Source organism: Capra hircus, chromosome 7, assembly GCF_001704415.2.
Source record: "Capra hircus breed San Clemente chromosome 7, ASM170441v1, whole genome shotgun sequence".
In the NCBI taxonomy this organism is placed as follows: Eukaryota; Metazoa; Chordata; class Mammalia; order Artiodactyla; family Bovidae; genus Capra; species Capra hircus.
In genome coordinates, this window is record NC_030814.1 from 108,169,727 (window position 1) to 108,195,031 (window position 25,305).

General features: G+C 55.7%; 1 protein-coding gene across 2 annotated transcripts in view; it reads right to left on the reverse strand.

Annotated features, from left to right (window-relative positions):
* Nucleotides 1,723-25,305, reverse strand: part of FLT4 (fms related tyrosine kinase 4) — a 41,178-nt gene continuing 17,595 nt past the window's right edge. The window contains exons 9-30 of one of the 2 annotated variants that reach the window (XM_018051629.1): nucleotides 23,636-23,790; nucleotides 23,383-23,545; nucleotides 21,754-21,880; nucleotides 20,546-20,654; nucleotides 19,202-19,564; nucleotides 18,776-18,922; nucleotides 18,546-18,677; nucleotides 18,281-18,387; nucleotides 17,867-18,002; nucleotides 17,290-17,394; nucleotides 16,622-16,735; nucleotides 16,366-16,454; nucleotides 16,095-16,245; nucleotides 15,318-15,412; nucleotides 14,825-14,947; nucleotides 13,509-13,620; nucleotides 12,255-12,354; nucleotides 11,789-11,894; nucleotides 11,041-11,192; nucleotides 9,876-9,996; nucleotides 8,709-8,794; nucleotides 1,723-3,602 (exon numbers count right to left, since the gene is read on the reverse strand). In XM_018051629.1, coding sequence (XP_017907118.1) covers nucleotides 3,410-3,602; nucleotides 8,709-8,794; nucleotides 9,876-9,996; nucleotides 11,041-11,192; nucleotides 11,789-11,894; nucleotides 12,255-12,354; nucleotides 13,509-13,620; nucleotides 14,825-14,947; nucleotides 15,318-15,412; nucleotides 16,095-16,245; nucleotides 16,366-16,454; nucleotides 16,622-16,735; nucleotides 17,290-17,394; nucleotides 17,867-18,002; nucleotides 18,281-18,387; nucleotides 18,546-18,677; nucleotides 18,776-18,922; nucleotides 19,202-19,564; nucleotides 20,546-20,654; nucleotides 21,754-21,880; nucleotides 23,383-23,545; nucleotides 23,636-23,790 — 2,986 coding nt within the window. In that variant the 3' untranslated portion in view covers nucleotides 1,723-3,409. Of the gene's footprint in view, nucleotides 3,603-8,708; nucleotides 8,795-9,875; nucleotides 9,997-11,040; nucleotides 11,193-11,788; nucleotides 11,895-12,254; nucleotides 12,355-13,508; nucleotides 13,621-14,824; nucleotides 14,948-15,317; nucleotides 15,413-16,094; nucleotides 16,246-16,365; nucleotides 16,455-16,621; nucleotides 16,736-17,289; nucleotides 17,395-17,866; nucleotides 18,003-18,280; nucleotides 18,388-18,545; nucleotides 18,678-18,775; nucleotides 18,923-19,201; nucleotides 19,565-20,545; nucleotides 20,655-21,753; nucleotides 21,884-23,382; nucleotides 23,546-23,635; nucleotides 23,791-25,305 lie in introns of both variants that reach the window. The other variant, XM_018051628.1, reaches the window with a different exon arrangement.

A 25,305-nucleotide genomic window follows, 5' to 3' on the forward strand; every position in this document is an offset into this window, starting at 1 on the left:
ATAACAGCAAGCTCAGTACCACCAAAAGCTGCCTTTGTGGGGGGGCACTCTGTCCATGGGAGTGGCAAACAAGGCTGGGGCAGTGGGCATCACCTCTAGGGGTGCAGGCATCCCTGAGGAATGAGAGAAGTCTGAACAGGGTAAATGACCAGGGCCCGGCCACAGGCTGGCTTCTGGCTCCTGATCTTTGCTGGGCCTTGGTCTGCTCCCGAGGTGTCCACCGGGCTGACAGCTGTGTCCATGGGACATGGCCCACTTTCCTTCCTGAGCCTCTAGCATTGCTACTGGTCTAGCCCTTCCTGGTATGCCTTCTGAGGCTGTGTCCAGAAGGCCAGTGTTACACACCAATCTAAAGTCACTACTATGCCACTTGTGAAATCATGCAAACATCCCAGGGCAGGGCTATGGAGGGCCCTGCCACACTCTCCTGACACGAGTTCATCTCTCTGGGTGGAGACTGAAGTTGGGGTCAGAATCCCCTGATCTTGAAGTTCAGGCATGTCCTAGGTCATCCCGAATGCACCTTCACCTGTCCTGTTCTGTCCTGTCCTCATCTGTGGTCTGTGATGGAGATGTTCACAGGCTGTTTCTGGAGGGGACAGGTGAGACTTGGGGAGGTGACTGCAAGGACTGAGCTTGGGCTATGTTCTCAAGTCCATGGGCCACCAGAGCTCACGGCCTGAAGTAGCATTGGGTTTTAGTAGGTGAGGACAAAATGCTGTCACTTTATTGATAAGGTAAATATTTGAGGAGTGCCCATGCTTAGCTCTCAGAAGCTAAGTTAGGCACCTCTTCAGTGAGTGGAGTTGAGTCCCAGTGTCCCAGTGCTTCCAGCGCCCTCTGCTGGTGGCTTTGGGGGACTCCCCAGCAGAGTGAAAAAGCTAGCTTAAAATTCAACATGCAAAAACCAAAGATTATGGCATCTGGTCCCATCACTTCATGGCAAACAGATGGGGAAAAAGTGGAAACAGTGTCAGATTTCATCTCTTGGGCTCCAAAGTCACTGAGGACAGTGACTGCAGCCACGAAATTAAAAGACGCTTGATCCTTGGAATAATAGTTATGACAAACCTAGACAGTATATTAGAAAGCAGAGACATCATTTTGCTGACAAAGATCCATATAGTCAAAGCTATGGTTTTCTACATAGTCACGTATGGATGTGAGAGTTGGACCATAAAGAATGCTGAGTGCTGAAGAATTGATGCTTTCGAACTGTGGTGTTGGAGAAGGCTCTCGAGAGTCCCTTGGTCTGCAAGGAGATCAAACCAGTCAATCCTAAAGAAAACCAACCCTGAATATTCATTGGAAGGACTGATGCTGAAGCTGAAGTTTCAATACGTTGGCCACCTGATGTGAAGAACTGACTGATTGGAAAGACCTTGATGCTGGGAAAGACTGAGGGCAAGAGGAGAAGTGGGTAACAGAGGATGAGATGGTTGGATGGCATCACTGACTCGGTGGACATGGGTTTGAACAAACTCTGGAGATACTGAGGGACAGGAGAGCCTGGCATGCTGTAGTTCACAGGGTGGCCAAGAGTCAAACACAACTGATTGACTGAACAATAGCAGCGTTTTGGGCAGAGAAAGGGGGCATGGGCTGCCTCTGCTGCCGTTTCCTTTGCACGGCCTGTCCAGTGGCCTTGTAGGGCTGACGATCAGGTGGGAGGAAGGCTAGAATAAAATCTTAACAGAGATCTGGAATTTAGCTGAGACTCTATTCACTGTAACTCAAGACTGGCATCACATTTATTATTATCTTTTGTTAAATACTTTATATTTTTGGAGCATATGTCCTGCAAGGGGCAGGGGGAGGCTTTCTTCTCAGTACATTTTTGTGTGTGCAGTTATGTGACAGGAGAATGGGTGGACACGTTTCAGGAGGGGTCTTGGGCCTGGGCCACTGCACGAAAGTCCTTGAGATGTTTCTCTGATGGAAACACCCTTTGGACTTCAACCAGGTAAACCTGAGACCCAGGTCTCACAAGCAGGTGATATCAGGGGAGAAGGACACCTGGGGACAGTTAGGGTTACAGCCACACTTACAGTCAATGTATCTTAAAGGAACAATGTACAACGTGGTGGTGGTGGGGCGGTGGTTCCTGCCAGGCATGCCCCTACTCGCTGCACGGCCGCCTGTCCTGCAAGCGTCTCGTGGTGGGGAGCGGGGTGTCAACCTCCGTGATACTAGGGATGAGGGTCTTTCTCCTGGGGTGTGGGTGGCCAGGCAGTGCGGAATGGTCCAGCCTCCAGAGGGCCCTCCACTGTTCTGTGGCAGCAGAGGCTTGACCTTCCAGGCCACTGATGTCAGGTACAGACCAGGGGGCAGGAGACAGGGGCCTCCATGGGGGTGTAGGGACATCTGTGGATTGCCTCCCGGTATACAGCAATACTGGTAGGTCCTCTGGGCCAGCCCCAAAGCCTTTCTTAAGGAACCCATAGTATTTGGCTCTCATAAGGATGTTCACAGCTTGGGCGGTGCCTTGGGTAGCAGATCCAGGCCCCAGAGGGAAGAACCAGGTGGCTTTCCAATGGGCAGCTCTAGACCATCAGATGACTCTTCCAATTCTGGACCAGGCAGGTACGGCTGGGGGCCTTCTCCAGAAAGAGGTGGCAGCCACAGTGGGGTCTTTTATGCCAGCAGTTGACTGGGTGTCAGAGGCAAGAATTTCCCAGATTCAGAAACACCTTTCCTGGGTTCCCTTCAGACTGAAGTTTTTAAAAGTAAAATTTTCACAGCAGCTCAAATAGCCTCTGAAATTCTAATGAAAAAAAAAATGTTGAATAGTTCTCAGCACTCAGGAGAAGGCTGCTGTAACTGGTTTGGGACTGCAGAGATGGCTACTCTGAGCTGCTTGGTCAGGCTAAGGAAAGGAGATCTCCATTCCTCTCCACTCAAATTTCTCATTTTTTGCTTTGAGTTGGAAATATGGCACCTTCTCTGAGCCTTGGAGAGGCAAATGAAGAAAGCCATTCCCACAGGAAGGGGCAGGGCTGGGAGACCACACTTCAACCTCGACTATTATGTTATTCCCATATTTCTCATCAGAAGTCAGGGATCACACCATCTACCATGCTGAGAGAGGCACCCAAAGAGATATTTCCTATAAGAGTGCCCAGCCCAGAGCTGGCCTCTGTGGATGTTGAGCCAAGTGGAATCTGAGTCTGAAGGGGAGGAGGGCCCCAGGGATCTGCAGGGTGTCCTGGGCAGGCATGCTGATGGAATTGAAGGGAATGCTGGAGCCTGGGTTTTACTCTTCCTAGCTAAGGAGGAAGAAATGTCTCCTGGCCCAAATTAGATGAGACAAGCTTCCAGCCTGGGTCTCTAGCCCTCTGATCACTGGCCAGGCGTGACCCCCAACCCACTGTCAGAGCCCAGGGTCCAGGGTGGCTTGTCCGAAGCTGCTTTAGTAGCTGCTGTCTGTGAAGAAGGGCGCTCGGGCGGCTGGGGTGCTGGAGCTCTCCTCCGGGGGCCCCGCCAGCTCCCCGTACTCGCTGTTGTAGAACTCCTGGCCCTGGGGCCCCAGGTCGGGCCGCCGCCTCCCCTGGGGGTCGAGGTGTGCCGCGGTCACGCTCACATTCCTGCCTGGTCCTTTACAGCTGCCGAGACAGGAAGGTGACATCAGTCAGAAAAGAAGAAGGATTGGAACTGTGTTCAGGTCTGACTGGAATCACCAGAAACAACCAGAGCAACAAGCAAAGCCAATGGAAACACACGCAGATTTGACTTAAATAGAAAAACAAAGCAATGTGCCTGCTGGCAAACACCGTGCCTAGGCGCGGGACAATGGAGAAAGCCCGACTCCATCCCACCAAACCTGCTTCTCTCCCAGTCTTGCTCATCTCTGTAAATGGCACCAACGTTGATTTAGCGTCTCAAGCACCCAGGTGTCTTGCTTTCCTCCTCCCCTTCCCTCACCCCTCACATCCAGCCCACTCGGCAGTCCTGTCCTTTCCGTGCTGAAATGCGCCTTTAGAGTGAGCTGCCACCACCGTGCGCTCTGTACTGCCCTGGCACGTCTTTTTCTCCCACTCATGCCTCCCTACAGGCCAGCCTTCAGAGATCCTTCAAGTCACACCCTCAACACAACTGGTTCACTACAACTCACTCTCTGAACAAAGTCCAAGCTTCTGCCCCTGGCCCAGAAGGCCCTGCAGCGTCCGGTCCCCTCCTGCCTCACCGATGGCCCAGTGATTCCCCCTCCTTAGCTCTCATTTTCTTTGAGATTTCTGCAAGTTTGTTTCATTGCTTTTGCTTTGCATGGTGCTACTGAAAAGCCTGATGCTTCCGTCTATCTCTCTCTCTCTCTTTTTTTGGTGACTTGATGTTTTACCTGAATGTTTATCTCTAGGCGAACCTGATACTTCAGCTAGGAAATGTCTCAGAGTTTACTCTTTTTGGACCAGTTTTCGCAGGTACCCTTTTAATGTGTAGATTTGGTCTCCTTTTATTTAAGAGCATTATCTTGAATTACATATTTAAATATTAGTTCCACTTCACTGTTGGCATTTTTCTCCTTCAGAGACACCAGTTGTACATATGTGGGAGTTTTCTATTCAACTTCTAAAATTTTCACATTCCTTCTGACCCTTTAGATCTCTTGATTTATTCTCGACCTCTTTTCATATCTATCAAATGTGCCCTCCACTGCAAGTCTGATCATATTCAATTGCCCCTTGGGCACTCTGCTCTTCATTTTTGAGAGGATTTGTCTTTTATTTCAATTCCTTCCATAAATTTAGTCGGCTCCCATTTGATATTGTCACACTTTGTCCCTTTTTATTCTGAATTTTTGAATTTATGACTCATAGTGCAGCTACTTATTTCATTATGATTTATGCCGCTGTGTTGTATCACAGTTTTTCCACGCTGTTTTTGGAGGGTTTATGGCTACTGAAAAGTTTTAATTCTGATTTCCTTTTTTATTCTTATAATAACCGTATGGATAGTGCTCATTTTTTTTCTGTTCATACTTATCAGGCTGAGATTACCTTATGGGTTTGATCTGGACCGCAAGGAGATCAAACCAGTCCATCTAAAGGAAATCAGTCCTGAATATTCATTGGAAGGACGGATGCTGAAGCTGAAACTCCAATACTTTGGCCACCTGATGCAAAGAACTGACTCACTGGAAAGACCCTGATGCTGGGAAAGATTGAAGGCAGGAGGAGAAGGGGACGACAGAAGATGAGATGGTTGGATGACTTCACCAACTTGATGGACATGAGTTTGAGCAATCTCTGGGAGTTGGTGATGGACAGGGAAGCCTGGCGTGCTGCAGTCCATGGGGTCACAAAGATTCGGACATGGCTGGGTGACTGAACTGAACTGAACTGACCTACCCTATGGCAGGAGGGCCAGGAATGTAGGTGTCTCCGTAGCTTTCTTCATTCAGGAGTGCTGTAACAGCATAACACCTTGAATCCAGCTGCATCCCTCTCTCCAAAGGCTCCATTCATGTCCCATGCTGTATCACCAGCGGGGACTTGCCACTCCCTTAAGAGGGAGTGCTGGACACCTCCCCAGCGGCTGCTGTGCAGCCATACTGACCAACCACAAGCCTAGCGCTTTCAGATCTCCCTTTCACCTAGAGTTGGGTGAACTGCCATGTCACAGGGATCCTAAGGCACATGGCATCCTAAGTGCCGCTGAAAGGACTGGGTGAGTCACCTTGAAGTGAGGATGCGTTAACTTCCCACAGGGTGAGTACTAACCAGTGGTTAACAGAAGATAGGAAAGAACAGAGGAGATAAACTCCTTCCTTCTCCCTGACAGATGCTTTCAAGGTACGTTCCATCCCACCTCTACATCTGTTTGGGGAATGTTCCATTTGCCAAGTGACCGGCTACACCTCTTTGTGGCTCATCATGATGTGTTTCTAAGGGAACCTGGGAAGAGAATAATGTCCTCTGTTGCTCCCACCATGATGTGCAGTTTCTGTAATGAAGAGACCCTTGGGCGTGTAACTGTCTTTTCAACTCTTAATATAATCTTGTTTATATAAGGCTCTTCTCCCCCACTAGGTGCCTGAGATGCACATTCCCCTCCTGCTCACTGTCCTTTCAGAAGCATAGCCTTCCTAAGGCCGCTGTCCTGATGTTTCCCCTCCTGCTCACTGTCCTTTCAGAAGCAGAGCCTTCCTAAGGCCGCTGTCCTGGTGCTCACACTCTGCAGTCTCCTGTCTGTGTGGCCATGGTCCCAAGGACCTTGACGGTCCCCTCTCAGGGGGCAGTCCCCAGACAGCTCTCCTGGGCCAGGCTGTGGGCATGGCTGTGCTGGTTCTGCTGCTGAGTTCTCTGCTCACACACAGCTGGAGTCTCTCCCTTGCTCATGTCACAGTCACGGGCTCTGAGAGGTCTTGTTTCATATGCTGATTTTAGAAAGATGTGTGGAGACTGGAATTTAAGTAGTTAGCATCTTCTGGCTCATCCTCTTACTGAAATACTATTTGGGGAGATTAAAAAACAAACAAACAACTGTTTGGTAAAGAAAAATTAGCCAGAAACTATTTTTGTTGAATAAGTAAAAAGCATTAGCTTTTCAAAACTCGGTTACTCATACAGGTTACATGACAGAATCAATAAAAACAAAGAAGGAGGTCAAGATGCATGCTGGAGGTACAGCAGTCATCTGCAGGCATGCGACCCCACGAACCTCTGCGTTCACAGCGCTGCAAACGTGCCTTTGCAGGCTGCTGGGAAGGTAACAGATATTTGGCTAAGTTGCAGAGATCTTAATGATACCTACAAGAAAGGCGAAGAATGACCTCAACTATCCTGCTGTGATACAAATTAACACCTGTGGTCTAGGGTAAACTATTCAATGATAACACCTATTGATTCAAAAACAGCCTAGGCAGAAGACAAAGAAAACTACACCAGATGACCCCAAAAGGGGTCCCTGAAAGACACAGGTGTCACAAAAGGATCTGTAAAAAGCAAAAGAGAGCACTGTTTATATTAATATAATATTTTAGGTTCTATCATTTAAACAGCTATGAGCAAGTCAATTACTAAAGTAAATAAGTAGAAGTACAGATGGATACGGGGCACATGAAAAGATGCTCACTATCACTAACCATGAGAGAAATGAAAATAAAAATTACAGTGAGCTATCACTTCACACTGGTCAAAATGGCCATCACCATAAAAACCCACTAAGAATAAATGTTGGAGAGGGTGTGGAGAGAAGGAAGCCCTTCTTCACTGTTGGTGGGAATGTAAACTGATAGAGTCACTATGGAGAACAGTACGGAGATTCCTTAAAAAACGAAAAATAGAGCTACCATGCTGCTGCTGCTGCTAAATCACTTCAGTCGTGTCTGACTCTGTGTGACCCCATAGACGGCAGCCCACCAAGCTCCCCCATCCCTGGGATTCTCCATGGCCCTGCAATCCTAACTCCTGGGCATATATCCAGAGAAAAACATGATCTGAAAGGGTGCATGCATCTCAATATCCATTGCAGCACTGCTTACAACAGCCAAGACATGGAAGCAACCTAAATGTCCATTGACAGAGGAACGGATAAAGATGTGGTGCATAGATACACTGGAATATGACTCGGCCATGAAGAAGAGTGAAATAACGCCATGTGGAGCAACACGGACGGGCCTAGACACTGTCATACATACTGAATGAAGTGAGTCAGACAGAGAAGGACAAAGATCATATGACATCCCTTACATGTGGGTGGAATCCAAAAAGACTGGATACAAAACAGAAGGAGACTCACAGACTTAAAGGATGAACTTACAGGAGCTGAGGGCAAAGATGTGGGGAAGGGACAGCTAGGGAGTTTGGGATGGACATGCATACACTGCTATACTTAAAATGGCAATCAGCAAGGATGCACTGCGTAGCACATGGAACTCTGCTCAATGTTATGTGGCAGCCGAGACAGGAGGGGAGTTTGGGGGAGAATGGACACGTGTGTATCTACGGCTGAGTCCCTTCACTGTTCACCTGCAACTATCACAACATTGTTAGCCAGCTATACCCCAATACAAAATAAAAAGTTAAACAAGAAAGACACTAATCTTCACTTATGTGCTTCGCTTCCATGCAACTGAGTATCTTAGGCCATTGCCCAGACCCATCTTTAATGTGCAGTTTCCCCTGGATTTTAAGAGATGGCTGTGTGAAAAAAGAATTGTGTGTTCCAAAGAAGTTGAAAAAAATGGATCAAAAGTTAAAAAAAAATGTACTCATTTAACTATTTAATGTATACCCTTCAAAGTTTAAATAGTCAGATCTATTTTTAAAGAGTGGAGGTATCTTCTTGGAAAATGGAGGTCATTGTTTATGGAGCTCACCCCCTATGCAAGCACACTGGAAGATTTCTCTGTAACTGTATTCTCATCAAAGAAGTACAACAGCCAGCTCTAAGTCACATGATCTGTGGCCTCCCCTGGCTGGGGGAAGGGTGTTACATCCATTGGACACAGCAGATGTTTCGTGGTTTCACAAAGAGGTTATTGTCTAGTATCTGTCAAAGGGGAGAGAGGTTTTTGGGGACAGTGACGAGGGGTGGGGCTTATGGGAAGGCTGGTGGACAAAATCCTCAAGTCCCAGTGTGGTCTGCCTTGAACACACAAAAAGGTAATTTGGAGACACGAAAAGTTTCAGGTAAGAGAGTGAGAGGCACATGGAGGTCCGGCCTCCCCGCGCTGGGCCCTGGCCAGGAGCGGGCTCCAGAAGCCCTACCTGAGCCTGCTGTCTTCTCTGTGCCTGCTCTCCAGCTGCTCAAACTCCTCGGAGGCCAGCACCATCCCACTGTCCGTCTGGCTGTCCTGCGCAGAGAGATCACGCCAAGATTGTGGGTGGGTCCCAGGAGGGCCCGTCTGTAGGCAGCTGCCCCTCAGACCTGCCCCACTGCTGCCTGGACGCTCATCCTTCGTGCGGGAAACAGGCCTCCGTTCCATCACGGAGGCCGTCGGTCAGGGTCTCATGCCCCTGCCGCAGAGGGAGGAACTGCGGCTGGCGGGGCCCCGCCCTATGAGTCAAGAGGGTGGCAAGACGGGGACGCCCCTGTTGGGAGATATACAAGGCGGCCATACACCTGCTCAGGACACAGCAGAGCAGGAGCGCCGGGAGAAACAGGGGAAGTCTAGAAAGAATCTGACAGCTCACAGTACAGAGAAAGGATCCTCAGATATATCCAAGGTTTGGTGGGGCTCTGTCACAATCAGTGTGACTTGGAGTGGTCTTGATTTCTGTGGAGGGGGACTGAACTGCACTCTCATCAAAGATGGGGGCCCTCCCCCTACGCCTTTATCTGACCCTGGGGATGGGAGCTCGGGTCTGCATGGCGCTGGTTCAGGGCACCCATCGCAACCCCTGTACCCAGCCTCCCCTGGGCCTGTACTCACCCCAGCCCCATCTGGATGGAGGCTACAAGGCTGTGCTTTTACACAATGGTCAGATTGCCTCCAGCCTTACTGAGCTGTAAGAGGTCTCCTCTGCTTGACCACATCTGAGAACATGAGTGGCCTTCCCGTGCCTCTTACCCTAGACTTCTTGTCTAGTTCCCCATCTTCTCCTCTCCAGTCACGGGGCCCGATGGCCACCCACGGGGGGCCCTGACTCGGGTCGATCCCAGGAGAACCGTCTAGAAGGAGGAGCTGACTTTCCACTGGGTTTCTACTAGGGTTTCTACCTTGCTGAGAGAGAGAGGCTGGGTGCTGGGGAGGGGAGGCCCTGGGTGGGTGAGGAGGGCACAGTGAAAGGAGCAGAGACATGGTGGCACGGGGCTCCTTGTGCTGAGCTGGCTTCTGCCACGAGCCTCGGGACTTCCTGACGTCCAGCTCCCTGTGGAAGGAGTCCAGCGGCCCTCACCTGGGGCGGCGGCACAGGCCCACGCATCCCACTTACCACTATGGCCTTGTAGGTAGTTGGGGTCATGGGAAATTCCTCAAATGTTTTCATCCTGGAGGAACCTTGGGTTTGAGTCCCTCTGGCAGGGCATCCCGGAAAGGACACACAGTTATAATATCTGTGGGGAGGAAACGGCAAGTGCTGAGAAGTGCAGCCCAGCACCCCTCCTGAATGCTCTCTCCACCTTTCCTTCTGCACCCCTCTCCTCTCGGGAAGGACCCCAGGCCTGGGGCTGAGTACAGGGGCTGGTCTAGATGGCTCCCCAGGCCCCCGAGTCTTGCCTCTGCTCCCAGGCAAGACGAGTGAACCTCCCTGAGGCCACTGCTGGGGAGGATGTGGGAAGCAAGCAGCAGAGGGCACCTGGCCTGGGTGTGACGTGGAGCTGGAGAGAGACTTGGGGAGGACTTCCCTCCAGGATGGGCCACCCTATGCAGGGCAGGCAGTACTGATGTCACAAGCCCCTGCCTGACCTGCACGTGTGTGCGTGTGTGTGCACATTCGAGTGCCTACAGCAGGGCTGGTGGAAGGAACCTGGCAAACCCAGCTGGGTGTTGCTGCTCCCCAGGCTCGGCTCGCTCTCTGCTGGGGAAGATGGCGTGGAGAGTCCCGAGCTCTTCTCTCAGCAACACCGATGCGAATGTAGATATATGACCTTCTTGGAATGTGAATATTCACTGGCCTCTGACCCCAAACTCTGGATACTGAGGCTCCATTCTAAATCCTGAATAAGGTTAGTGAGTGACCAGCCCCATTCTCAGGGTCCCTGGGAACTCGCCCCTCTCCCTGCCTGCTCCGTTTTCTTTCCTTACAGGGTGGAGCTGGCCAGGGTGTTGTGCCTGAGAGGGGCGCTCCCTTGAAATGGATGGCGGAGGGCCTTTCAGGGCCTAGGAGTGTGGGCAAGCAGAGGAAGCCAGAGGGCAGAACTGAGGGGGCATGGAGAAAACCAATGTTGAGAGGCCACATGGGCTTGGAAGGACTCGACACTGACCACACCCACCGGGGCATCAGCGATGCTGTCACTTAGCTCTTTGAATTGATAAACAATGGCCTCTCAAGTCCTTGTCCTTCACTTTTCCTTGATGACTGATGAGGATAAAACTTACATGTCCAAACTGCTTTCCCCTTGCCCGTGGGACCCTTGGATCTGAAGAGGGGGGCTGACCTGGCGGCCAGGCTGTGCTGGTGCAGGCTCAGCGGGCTGTCCTCTGCGTCAGTATCCGTCTCTGTGATGTGCGTTGCCGTGGTGGATGCCTGCAAGAAGCTGCCTTCCTCCGAGCTCTGAGAACCACAAGGAGCCACACAGTCCTCATCTTCCTGGCAGGAATGGCACAAAAAGCTAGGTTCAGAGGCCCCTAGGCCCCACTTCGCCCCTACTCCTGCGCTCAGGACTTCTAGAGTTCCTGATCCTTCAAGTGCTGTTCTCAAGGGCTCCAAGGGCTAAAGGAGCTGGGCAAGTTCTCCTCACAGCCCTTCCAGGTGCCCCATCTAAGGAGGAGGCAGGCATAATAATAGCGTCCTCGTTCCAGAGCCTGGCTGTCCCACAGCCTCGAACATCAGTACTTCCCACCCTCAGCTTGGGCAGCACTGGCCACCAAGTGCCTGTCTCAAGTCCCTGAGGCTGGGGCAGCAGGCAGCTCCCTGCCTCCTCCTCCAGGTCTCAGGCTGCCCTGAGCCAGCCCTGAGCTGGGGGAGGGAGATATAAGTCAGAGGTGGGTGCAGGGGGCAGAGGGGCAAAGAGGGAGGTAGAAGAACACGTCACTCTTCTGCCAGGAGGTGGGGGCTCCTTGCCAGCTCCCTGAGGACCAGCCTGGGCCTCTTTGTGGGAAGTTGGGCTCTGACCATCCACGTGATGATCCCTGGCTTGGGGGCCAGAGGTCCCTGCAGCAGGACAGGGAGAGTCGGGGCCTCACCTGCTGGGCGCTGCCCTGAAGCAGGTTCCCCAGGATCTCCACCAGATCTGAGAAGGCAGGCCTCTCTTTGGGGTCTCCCGCCCAGCAGCTCAGCATGATGCGGCGTCTGTGGGTACAGCTGGATGCTGGACGGCCGTCTGAGTGCACCCCGCACCCGACCCCAGCAGACCCAAGTCTCCCACCTCCTGCTGATCCCTCACACCTGCTCTGCCTGCCTCCCTCCCCTGGGCTTAGGCCGGGCCGTCTCTCCTACCTGCAGGGAGGAGAGCTGTCAGCAGACCCATGGTGGAGTGAGAGACGGTGTCTGCAGGCCTCCAGCCCGGCTCCTGTGCCTGAGCCCCCTCCCGCCTCCCACCCCTGCTGGCAAGCCCCATTTCCCAAGCCTGCACACAACCCCCCCTTACCTTTTCCTGGTGCCCACCCACCCCTACGGCCCCTCTGCCTCGCGGCTTCCCAAGAGACTCACATGGCAGGAGTGGCTAGCTCTGGGGCCCGCATCCGGGTGCCCTCTTTCAGCCGCTGGCAGAACTCCTCATTGATCTGCACCCCAGGGTATGGGGAGGCCCCTGATGGTGGAACAGGATGGGGGCTGGGTGGGGAGCAGGCTACCGCTGTTCAGCTCAGGTCCGAACCGCCTCTGCCCCGGCCCCTCATGGCAGGAGCTCACCCTGCTGCCCCCCTCCCCTCGGACGAGTTCTTTGTTTGGTTAAGAGGATGGTGGCACCCGCTTGTGACAACTGCCATGAGCATCAGAGCTTTCACAGGCACATTGGCAGAAGCACTTCCCATCCTGGGACCGTCAGGGTCAGTAGAGCTTTGCTGAGCCAGCTGAGCGGCCCTGTCACAATGCCCCCTCTTCAGAGAAGCCTTCTCCAGTTCTTCGTTAAGTCCTGTGTCTCTACCAGCAAAAAGGACCTAGCTCCTGCAAGCCATACAGTAGTGGAAAGGCCCTTTAAGATAAGGGTCTGCCCCTCAAACCCTGCACGGCTCCCAGTAGACTTAAATTCCAGGCCCTCACCCCAGAGGGCCTGCAGAGGCTGCCTGGACCAATACAAGCTTTTGTGGCATCTCCCAATGCTGACTGCTTGCATCCTGCTCAGCTCCCCAGCACAAGGACCACGGCCCTGGCCAGCCCTCACCCTGGACTGCTGTTTTGCAGGCCCTCTTGCCTCCAGCCCACCCACCGTCGTTAGCCTGCCCCTCCTGGCCCCTCTGGCTCACATCCAGCACTGTCCTTCCTCGGCTCCCCGTGCACTTTTATCTTTACTAACAGTATTGGTCGTGGTTGCCATTCAGCGTTTTCACTTTTCTACTTGTTTCCTGCCTCACCCCCAACCCTGGTTGGGGCCCTTCATCTTGGATCCAGCGAGGCCTGGTTTACTATGTGAGGTGGTAGCAACTGTGGTCATCGAGGGAGCAGCCGGTCTCCTTCCAGATGCTCCCCAGCCCCATGACGGCAGGAACAGTGTCCTCAACGGCTTGTGAGGAAGGGACTCGGCCAGGGAGGGAGGGGTCTAGGGAACTCCTACGGCCTTTCCCTCTGTGATGGGTGACGAGCCCAGGAGCTGGTGGGTGAACACAGGGTTCTGCCCTGGGCGCAGGCATGAAGGGGGGGACCCAGGGGGCCCTCCAAGCACCTGTCTCAGAATGAGCGGGACTGCTCGGCCCAGGCGTGCACCTCTGCTGAGCCTGCCCTGCCCTGCCCCCTTCCTGTACTCACCCAGGGAGAAAATCTCCCAGAGCAGGACCCCAAAGGACCACACGTCACTCTGCGTGGTGTACACCTTGTCAAAGATGCTCTCAGGGGCCATCCACTTCAGGGGCAGCCGGGCCTGTGGGATGGACGTGTGTCCCAGTGGGGAAGGGAAGAACGGAGGGAGGCCAAACCCAGGGGCATCCCTCCCCTGCCCCTCCTCTCCCCAGGACTCTGGAGTCACCGCACAAGAAAGGCTCTTTGGTCAGGCCCACCCTGCGTATATTCAGGTGGCTCCCGCAATTGCTCTGTCCCCCCCCACCTCCCCCCAGTCCATTCCACAGGTGCCTGGTGACTTTGAAGGCTTCTTCCCTGCTACTACTCTGGGCAGACATCCAGTCCCTCTCTTCCCCTGTGCTCTCCCAGAGAAAGCTTGTAGCCTGTCTCCAGCTCCAGACCCTCTGGCCCAGTATATTGAGGGATGCTGTATCCCTGCACACCCTCACCAGCTCCACCTCTATCCATTCACTTGAAGCCTGGTGTCACTCCCGAGCCCACTTTTGGTGGCTCCTAATGTGACTTCCCTCCTATGGCTTTGACCTGGGAGCCTGGAGGACCATGGGCCTTCCTGACTTGCCTCTGCCTCCACCCTAGCACTCCCCCCACCCCTCTCTTGTTATAGCTTGTAGAGGGAGTTTCTGGACAGCTGACTGTTACCTCCACAGTCCCCGCATAACTGAGAGTTAGAATAAAGGACAAAAGCCTGCATGGCGGGCCTCTCATTGTTGTCTGTTGTTTAGTCGCTAAGTCGTGTCTTGCAACCCCATGGACTGTAGCCCACCAGGCTCCTCTGTCCATGGAATTTCCCAAGCAAGAATATGGGAGTGGGTTGCCATTTCCTTCTCCATAGCCTGGACCCAATGTGCCTGTCAACCTCCCTCTAAGCCTCTTCATTCATCCCCTGGGGCAAAACCCTAAACAAATTTAGATGCCAGATGCCTGCTTGGCTACCTCTGAGCACCACCAATGAGACACAAGATGCACCTAGCGCCCAGGTATTCTTCTGTAACTGTGCTACACTAGGCGTGTCCGCCTCGAGGGCAAACAGCATGTGGGATCTACCTCAGCATGGCCAGCCCCTACGCAGCAGGTGTGTGGAGTCAGTGCCCACCTAACAGACCAAAACGGCCAGACACGGGCTCCATTTGGAGCACTGGGGCCATTGTCAGCTCCTGTCTCCACTCACCTGCTGCAGGGTCTCCAGGATCCCTGTGGGTGCAGGTCCTCAGACCTCCCGGGTGGATGGCCCACAGCCCCCACCCCCCGCTGTGGCCTGTACTCACACTGCCCTTGCGCACATAGTCAGGATCCTTGTAGATGTCCCGGGCCAGGCCGAAGTCACAGATCTTCACCACGTCGCTTTCTGACAGCAAGATGTTTCGAGCGGCCAGGTCCCTGTGGATACACTAGGGGGGTGAAGAGGAGCCGTGAGGCGATCAGGGCAGGCCCCTGTGGCCACACCCGCACCTAGAGCTCCAGGATACCCTGCGTGAGTCCTGCTCTCCTGAGGATGGATTCAGTGTGCCCCACGACTTGCCATGGAGTAGCTGGTGGCACTGTGCGGACAGCAGAGAAGGCTGCGCAGAAGGACAGACTGGCTCTGTGCCTAGCTCTGCCCCTGACTAGTGGAAAACCCTGGGAGTTCGGTTCTACCCTTTGGACTCAGTCTACAGCTCTGCAAAGTGGGAGAGATGTGCCTTGACTACAGCGTCTCTGCGGGCTCAGCTGGTGAGTTTTGGCCTTTCTCCCCTCTGAAGAGACTGCTGGGGCAGTCACCTTTCGAGAGGCCAGGAACTCCATCCCTCGGGCCACCTGGAAGCTGTAGCAGACAAGATCTTCCATGGTCAGCGGGCTCAGCCACAGGTCCTTGGCTGCACGAAGAAGTGAGGCTGGCTAGGAGGGTCCTCAGCCGTGACTCCCGCTTTCCACCCAGCCCCAAAGGGAGCTCTCACGTGTTCACTGACCCTGGCTGTGTCCCTCCTGGCCAGGCTTAACAAGCCTACTGGTCCCCTCTCCTGCCCCTCAGCTTCCCTTCTCTCCGTGGTACCCAGGGCAGTGAGTACTGTTGCCACACTAGACCTCTGCCTTTGCTACTTCTGCCTGGACAGCTCCTCACCATGTTTGCAGGGCAAACTCTTATTTATCTGCTGCTGCTAAATCGCTTCAGTCGTGTCCGACTCTGTGCGACCCCATAGACAGCAGCCCACCAGGCTCCACCATCCTTGGGATTCTCCAGGCAAGAACACTGGAGTGGGTTGCCATTTCCTTCTCTAGAGACGACCAAATCAAACATCAGGAGTCTCACACCCCCAGGAGGTTGACCCCCCGTGAGGATTAGGATTTTGAGCTCTGACATTAGGGCGCACGGCTCGCTGGCTATGGCGCCCTCTGGCGGGAGCATGGGTGCTTTGCTTCCTGAGGTGGCATCTTTCTAAGGCAGAGTGCATTTCATCCGCTCCCGTGTTAAGTCCCTCCAGGAGGGCCCCAGCTTGGCTTATCCCAGGGTCCTGGAGCATGCCAGCCGTTTTGGGCAAGGGGAAGCCAGACTCTTACCTTCTTGGACTGGAGCGGCCCGCCCTGCCCCGCCCTTGCCCGTTAGGAGCCTTGTGAAGAGGGCCATGTCGCAGTTCCCTGGCCTCCTTTGGTCAGCCTTGGCGCCCTCCACCATGGAGCAGAAGCGCCTTTGTTGCTCAGCAGACTTCCCCTGAGATGCACAAAGCAGGTCGGAGCGGGAGGAGGCTCGCCATCTACTGGAAAGGCACTTTCCGCCCTCCCCACCCGGCTCACCAGCAGAGGCCTGGCCCTCGGTGGGGCGCCCACCTACCGCGCACGGATTGAAGGCCTCCCGCTTGGCGCGCAAGAAGTTGGAGAGATTGCCATACTTGCAAAACTCCACGATCACCATGAGAGGGCCTGGGGCAGGGCAGGAGGGTGCGCTGGGGGGCAAGCAGCACAGCCACGGACCCGCCCCCAAGCCCTCCTGTGTCCAGCCCATTCCCAGCCCGCCTGGCCCTTCACACCCACAAAGATGAGGGCACCTTGGGGCTTTGCCCTCCCCGCAGGGCGCCCGAGTTCTTTACCATTGGGCTTGGTGCAAGCCCCCAGGAGGTTGACCACGTTCAGGTGGTTACCAATGTGGATTAGGATTTTGAGCTCCGACATCAGGGCGCGATGTTCGCTGGCTGTGGCGCCCTCTGGAAGCAACATGGGGGCTTTGCTTGATTCCCGGGCCCATCTGGCCCCTGACCCAGGCCCTGAATATCCCTTTTTCCGGGCCACTAGCTCAGACGGTAAAGAATCCCCCTGCAATGCAGGAGACGCAGGAGTCCCAGGTTTGATCGATCCCCTGGTCTGGAAGATCCCCTGGAGGAGGAAATGGCAACCCACTCCAGTCTTCTTGCCTGGAGAATCCCATGGACAGAGGAGCCTGGCGGGCTATAGTCCATGGAGAAGCAAAGAGCTGGACACGACTGAGCGACGAGCACTTTCGCTTTCAGCTGAGCTGAGGCCTGACCAGCGCTCTTGCTGGTGGGAGTGCAGTAAATACCGCTTCCCTCTGAGGCTAAAGGTTTAGGTGGGACTGATAAGTATTACTCAGAGGTGAGCCCCAGGCCATGGATTCCCTGTATAACCTCTGGTAAGAATCTGTTCTGAACCTGTTTCCCTTCCGGCACCACAGACCCACCAGCCCACCCAGAGTTGCTGATCCTCACCAGCTAAGCCACCCCTTCTACCCACGACCCCACACCTTTCAGCATTTTCACGGCCACAGTGTCACAGCTGCTGCCCTTGTTGATGCCAAAGGCTGAGGCTTCCACCACCTTCCCAAAGGCCCCGTGGCCGAGGACTCTCCCTGTGGGGGCAGGGAGCCGGTTCCAGGTGAGCTGTATGGGGGTGTGGGTGGAGAGGACTGGACAGAAGGGACAACCCCTGTGGAGGGCCAGGAAGGAAGGCCCAGGAGGGGGAGGAAAGTCAGGAGCCCCCTTGCCAAACAGGAAGTGCATGGGGAGCAGGGTGGGGAGAGAGGGAGGAGAGAGACAGACAGGAAGGCCTGCATCCTCTCCCAGCAGGTGTGAGAGGCCCACCCTGCTCAGAGCAGCAGGAAGTGACCTTGGGGGGCCTGGGAATTGGAGCCCCTATAATAGTTCTGGGGATGCGTGCCTAGATGGACAGGTCAGGCCAGGTGGGGGCCAGGTGGGACTTTCTGGCATGAGTTCTGAGAATGGAGGGATTGCAGGACTCCAGCCTGCCTGACCCCAGAGCAGCTGAAGCAGTGTCCGCCCAGCAGGACTGGGTGGGTGAAGCAGGCTGGGAGCGGGTCTCACCAAGGTGCAGCCGTTCCCGGGGGAACTCCCACTGACTAGCGTCGTAGGACAGGTATTCACACTGCTCCTCCAAAGGCACCTCCCCGGGGTCCATGATGATGGACAAGTAGCCGGTCTTGATGTCTGCATGGGTTGGCTGGGAGGTGGGGGATGGGGACAGCTCACTGACTCGGCCATACCATCCTGGCTTCAGTAAAGCTGTGCTCAGGACAGATGGCCTCTCCTTAGGGACTTCCGATGTAGGAGGAGACAGATGGACAACCTCTTGTCCTCTAAGAGTGCAGCATGGAGGGGTCTGGGGGGCCTCCCAGGATACAAGGCTTCCAGGTGAGCCAGGGTGAACCATATTCCTTAACTTAGGGGCTGGGCAGGGTGGAGAGAGCCCATGAGCAGCTGGGGACGAGGAGTGCTTACCCTCCTCATGTTACAGAAGATGAGGAGAAGGAGGACCCAGAAGAAGACAGCGATGACTCCTGTGCCAACAAGGATCACGATCTCCATGCTGCCTTTATCCTCAGAGCCTGAGTGGGCAGAAAGAGGGGGTGGCTACTGTGCACATATTGTGAGGGGGGAGAGGGTTCACCCTTCCGGCGGGCACAACTGGCAGTGAGGTGGCCATGAGGAGACGGCATCGAGCGTGGGCAGAAGGTGGGCTGAGGGGCGCGGGGGGAGGCGGGACCTTCCACAGCCACGCTGGCAGAGGAGTTGACGCAGCCCTTGGCGTTGCACGCGCTGCACAGATAGTGGCCCGCGTCCTCCTCGCGCACGCGCTGGATGCTCAGCCTCTGGTTCGAGTCCGCCAGGTCGATTCCTGCAGCGAGGGAGGTGGACGTTTGAGTTCAAATAGGTCTGGGGCTTTGGCCTCGAGAGCTTCCGGACCCCGCCCTCCACCCATACCCATCCCCCTACCGGACTCTTCTTCCAGCAGCCTCTCATCTTTGTACCACACGATGCTGGGGACGTGCGCCCCAGCCACTGGGCACCGCATCTCCAAGGAATCGCTCACGTTCACCAGGAGGTCGCTTAGGTTCTGTGTGAGCCGTGGGGCTTCTAGGGCTGGGGGCGGGGTCGAGAGAGAGCTGAGTGGAGCTGCAGAAAGCAGGAGGGCACTCCAGGAAAGGGCCCTCCAGTGCTAGGAGCTCTCCAAGCTGAAGGGTCAGGGTCTGAGCTTGGGGTGGGCAGGGCTGTGCACCCCCCGGAGGGGAAGGAGAGGGGCATGGGTGCTCTTGCATGCTTGGGCTTGTGAATGGACTTCCCGGGCGCGTGCTGGGGGGGTGGGGAAGGCTCCTTGGGGAGCGCTGCCCACCCGGCCCCTCTGGCCCCGGCTTGCCTCACCCTGCACGGACAGGTACTTCTTATGGCAGTGCTTGTCGTGGCTGCGCCGGTCCTGCACCTCGCACACGTAGTCACCTTCGTGCTCTGGTGCCACACTGGGGATGGTGAGGGTGAGCGTGGCGTGGGGCTCCCCGGGCGCCCCCTCTTCCAGGCTGGCGGCCAGCGGTGTGGCAAACAGGTGCACGTTCTTGCAGTCAAGCAGCAGTGGGTTGCCCTGCGCGTCATGCAGCGTGGACAGGTTGAGGCGGTACCAGTGCAAGTGCTCGTATGTGTAGTTGTCAGCCCGGCAGCTCAGGCGCACGGCCTGGCCCTCCAGGGGCTCTTCTGATGGCTCTGACTCTATGCTGAAGCCGTCGGGGATGGCTGGGGACGGAGGAGGAACCACTCGCTGTGACACTGAGGTGCTGGTGAACCTACCCACCTGCTCAGGGACTCTCTCTCTTTCTCGCTGACCTTTGAACTCACTCAGCTCTCAAATAGGGGTGTATGTCACCCTGCCTGGGCCAGGGACACCACTCTGGAGACCTCTTCTCCATCTCGCTGCCAAGAGACCAACTTTCCCAAGTCAATTCCACCAGGGGCTCCTCCTGCTGTGCCTCCCTCTAGTTTTTCCTGAACAAGCCCCAGCTGGGTACGGCCCCTGCCTCTCCCAGGAGCCCAGGCCACCAATGAGTTTCTTGCCAGCAGCTGAGCAGGTGCGCGAGGGCCCATTCCCCCTCACTGCTGAGCACACTCCCACCCCGTCCTCTTCTTGACACAGTCTGGCTCCATTAGCCTTTGGCAGGGGCTCCCGATCTCCTTTTGCCCCTCTGGCTGTCCACTGTCGAGCTCCCATGGGCTCCTCTCTCCTGCAGAGTGTTTTCTTTGGCTCCACCTCTCTTCCAGGTGCCCGCATTTAAACCTCTGGGCCCAGTGACTGTCCTTCCATGGTCTTCCTAGTGTTCCTGAGGTCATTAACAGGTTTGAAAAATCTGAGGCAACCATGGACCTTCTTCCCAGGGCCAAATGCACATAAGAACCAGCTGCCGTGCAGGATCCACGGCTCAGGAAGGGGGTGGGAGGGAAGTGGAGGGAGGGAGCTGTGGGGAACAAGATGGCACCCCTTGGGAGGCACCTCCTGGTCTAAGGGCAGATGGCGCTGCCTCATCCCAGTTCATATGCCTGTAGCCTCCAAATCTGTCCTCCTGCTGAGGCCCAGAGGCCCGGGGGCCTGGGGTTCCTCCTGGTGCCTCATAAGACACTCACTGGGTCCCCAAAGCTGGCGTATTGTCTCCTCCCAGGCCTGGCCTCCTCCTGCGCCCACCTGGCTCCTGACCTCTATCCAGGCCTGCCCAAGTCACTCACTGGCCACGTAGAAGTAGATGAGCCGCTCATCCTGGCCCACTTTGTTGAAGACCACACATTTGTACATGGCGGACACATTGGCCTCCTGGATCACCAGCTTGCTCACCGTCTGGACAGGATACATGTCAGGTATAAGGATCCATTTCCTGCCTACATTCCCCTACCCTAACCTCCTCTTTCTGCATGGAAGTTGCTGTGCCCACCAGAATAATGGGGGAAACTGAGGCTCTGGGCTGGAGATGACCAAAGGACTGGTGAGGCAAGGAGAAGGTGATGAGGTCCTCGGGCAGCAGCAAGAGGTGGCTCCCCTGAAAACTCAAGGGACAGCACGATGGACAGCTGGCCTCAGCTGTGGCTGGGGTCAGAAGGCAGTGTGAGGCAGGGCCAGAGAGGCCTCTGGCTGCAGGTGGGCTCAGGGTGCTGCCATGCTGAGGAGGCGACAGGGGCCTGGTGGCACTGGGTTGGTCCAAGCCAGAGTTCGGATGCACGCTCGGGTCACATCGAGTGTCAGCCTGTGGTCCCAGGAGTCGCTGTGTGAGGCCCCTGGGACGTGCCCACAAACACTTCGGGGCTGCCCCCTGTGATGTGCCCACAAACACTTCGGGGCTGCCTGCAGCGCCTCTCAGTGCTCTGGGTTGTGGCAAGGGGAGGAGATGGGGTCCAGGGCTCCAGAAGGACTCTGGCCTGGGGGAGTGGGCAGCTTGGAGGCAGAGGAAGAGAGAGGGCCATAGTCTCTGCCTACCAGCCCAAGAGCCCACCCCCCAACCTCAAGCCGGGCACTTCCTGGCCAGCCTGGAACAGGAAGAGGCTCTGGAGGTGTGTAGGAAAACAGGAAGTGACTGTAGGAAGTGGGTGCCTTTGTTCAGTCCTTCCCCTGCTTGGCCTCTTCTAGGGATTGCCCCCAGCCTGGACCAGCCGTCTTTGGGGAGGATAGAGCTTGTCCCCAGCCCCAACTCTCCCAGTCCTTGCTAGTTTGGGCCCACAGCTGTGAATCTCAGCTTCCCTCTCTGGGAAGCAGCGGTAGGTCAGGCCCCTGTAGTCTATTGCAGGCAGGGAAGCTGATGTCCAGAGACATTGCAGAAAGGTTACTGACTCTCAGCTGCTATTGCAAGAACTCTGCAAGTCCGGTGGAGACTGAGAAGGCTAGGAGAGGACCTCACCTCTCTCTTCTTCTCCCCCAGCCACTCAGTGGCCTGGCTGGTCCATACCTTATTTTTGCCCTCTACAAACTCCGTCCAGGTGTCCAGGCTCTCAATGGGGTTCACAGCATCCTGTGTGGTCACCTCCCTCCAGTCCTGGCACTGCGGCATTCGGTCTCGCTGCTGCCGCCGCCTGCTGCTGAAGACAAGGAAGGACAAGGGCAGTTAGGGATCCAGGCAGAGAGCGACTACACTAAGGGTAGGGTCAAGCTTTTCTCATACTCAGGGTCCTCTCATCTCGTGGTGGGAAAGGTTGATGCCCCAAAGTAAGTGAGGAGGGCAGGAGCTTTGTTTCTGGCACACTGTTCAGGGCTCAGCAACCCATCCTGCATGGGCTGCCAGACACAGCCTTACCCAATAGACCAGGATCTGTGCCTGCAGAGCACCACACGCCTGTGACTCTGTGCCAGTCCTTTGGTCTGCTGTGTCCCCTGCCCCTAGCCACACGTGTCCCTTCCTGCAAAATCCACCTAGATCTCCTGGGGCAGCAAAGTCACTCCTGTTAACTCCTGCTACAGGAAGCCCTCTCCTTCCGTCCCTCTTCTAAAGCTGCAGCCCCTCCCTGGGATGGCTGTGCATTCCAGCACCTTTGGTCTCCTGCTGGGATGAGGGCCTAAGGGGGAAGGCATGGCTCAAGGGAGGCTCTTGTCTGCCCCTAGGGAAGCAGAACTGGCCCTGGGGCTCTGTAATCATGCAGGGCATAACAGTAGAGCATCAGATGGAAACACATTTGGAGGTGCCAGTGATCTGCAGCTTCACAGTCCAGAAGATTCTCTTATGAACCCCAAATGTTGTGGGCTGGCCACCCCTACTGAACCTCCCTAACTGACCATGCCAAGGGCCACAGTCTCTCTGCCAGTGTAGCTGCCTCGTCTCCCTTGGTTTCCCAGCTAATGTCCTTCCCCAGCCTGGGACCCTGTCCCCTGTCCCTTAGGATCTCTTGCTAAATGGCCGATGTGACTAGTCCCTCCCCTGCTCAGCACCATTCACTGTCTCTCTAGTGCTTTCCAGACCACTAACCACCTTGGCGCCCTCCATTCCTGGCCCTTGCTGGTTCAAGTTTTCCGTTCTCCAGGACTGACTGTCCCACTGGCACCCAAGTAGGGCAGTGTGGCCCAGCAGTTAGGCAAGCTCTGCTGCTCACTGCCATGACATTAGGAAAGTCATGCCCCTTCTCCAACCTCACTTTCTCCTCTCTAAGGGGTCATGATGAGCACTACACAGATGAGCAGGTGAGCCTGGACATGCTTAGTGTGCCTTGGAGTTCACTCAGTCCATGCCTCACAAAACCAGCCCAGGCCTGCCTGCTTGGTGAGGGGTGTCCTCCCTAGTGCCCAGAGGCATGTCCTTTGGTCCCCTCCAGACATGCAGCTGTGTGTCTGGGGAGCATCGCTTTCAAGGGAGAGGATGGTGGGGGCTGCACCATCCCTGTGTCCAGCCTGGCCTGACAGTACAAGGGAGGGTCTGAGCCTTGTTCAGGCAAGGTGAGGTCAGGGATTGACTGCAATGCATGAATCATGATAGGGTTTGGGTTTAAAGTGGAGCTATGGGGAGGGGTGCTGGTAGAGAGAGGGGGTTATGGTTGAAGTCGGGGATGGGGCTGGGAAGTAGGGGGAGGCAGGGTGGAGCCACACTCACAGGCTGCGCTGGCTGACGGTCCTGCAGGGCGTCCACGGCCGCCAGTGCCACTGGACCCTGAGAGGAGGGGGCACCCCGTAGGCCGTGCAGGTGAGGGCCTGGCGACTATGGCGGGAGTAGATGCTGGGGGAGGAGGCCTCCTTTTCATGGATGTGAGGGGGTACTGGAGACACAGGCGGACAGCCTGTCACTCAGCATACCCCCAAACACCCCTCCTGCCCCCCTCCCCCTCTCCTGCCCCACCCGCACCTACCATTCACCACCAGCTCCAGGCTGATGTTACGCCTCAGGCCAGCTGCGGTGTTCCACAGGGCCAGGGTGTAGATGCCCGCACTGGCCTCTGTCACCTCCTTGAGCACCAGAACATGGGGACTGTGGCGCCCGGACACTGCCTTTCTGTCCTTGTACCTGGCCCAGGGAAGGAGTTCAGGGGGCTGTGTGACCTCCACCCCAGCCCTGTCCTGTCCCTCCTTCCCTGAAGTGCCCCAGCCCTGACCACTAGGACACAGTCAGGAGATGGGAGAGGCCTCCCCGCCCCAGACCTGCTTCTGGACTGGGGGATAGACGGCTGTGCACCCCAGGCTCAGGACCAACGAGAGTCCCCAGGGGCCCTCGTCTCTGCCATAGGCTTCATGGGGCTGAGCTGTGAAGGAGTGGAGGCGTGGTCCGCAAGGGTGCAGCTCAGATCCTGACCACGTGGGGGTCTGGGAGCTCTGACCCTGACTCTGCACTTCCTGGAGCTCTCCAGATGCGTGGGCTTCTTGTTGCCCTGCCCCTTTTCCCAGGGCCTTTGTACTCACTTCCCTGCTTTGCTTGGATGCTAGACACCTGCAGGGCTCCCTCTCTCCTATATCCACCATCACCCAGCCATCAGAGCAGCTGTGTGGACCAGGAGCTGGCCCTCGGCCCTGTCCCTGCTCATCTGCACGCTAGCGTTCACACACGCGCCTGTTGCTTGTCGGTTCCCACACTGAGCTGTACGTACGGCCAGTGCCGTACGCCCTATGTGAAGAGTGGCACCCAGCACACATCGGCGCTCAGTGTTCATAGGTATAAATGGATGACTCATACCCCAAAGGAGACTCCTCTCCAGTCCTGAGTTGGGAATGAACCCAAGCTCTGGCCTCTGCCTGGAAGTAGCCCTCAGGCAGGCATCGTCTTCTGGTTTACTAAGCCAGAGAGACACGAGGAAAGCACAGCCCTCAGGATGGAAAGTAACAGCGAGGGGCATGCAGGGGACTGGCTTTCAACTGCTGCACCACAGCCCATTTAGAAGAGGTTGGACTTGCCAGAAGTCACACAGCAGGGCAGGGCAGAGAACGGCCAGGCTGGGAGGCCTGCTGGGCTCTGGTGCAGAATCCTGGTTGCTACTTGCTGCGTTTGTGATCCTAGGCACACTCCTTCATTGCCCCAAGCCCCCGAGTCTTCACCTGAAAACCAGGGAAACCACATGCTCCTTCTTGCAGGTGTGGTCAGGTCTCCCAAGATACAGCCTTGGGGTCAGTGTGGTGCTGAACACACAAAGGCTGCTTTGGGGGGAGGACCAGCCTGTCCACTAGATCTCAGTCTATTCACTTGCTAGTAATCACCGCATGAGTACCTCGAAGAGTGGACCCTGGTGGGGCTATGCTCACCACTAATGCCCTGGGGCAGGTGTCTCAGTGGACAGTGGGCCCAGTGGAGCACTTCTTGGAGGCAGATATTGACCAAGAGAAAAAAAAAGAAAGGGCCAGATGTGGTGGGAATGGCAAGAGGAAGTCAGCTGCCTGAGGATCAGGCCTGGACCAGATCTTTGCTGCAACAGAGCTGGCCACCCTCCCAGACAGGGTCAGTACTACTGGCCTTGGAAAGCAGGGGACAGGGCCTTAGCCCAGACTGCACCAGTGCCCTGCAGGATACTATCTCAAGTGTCCCGGTCCTGCA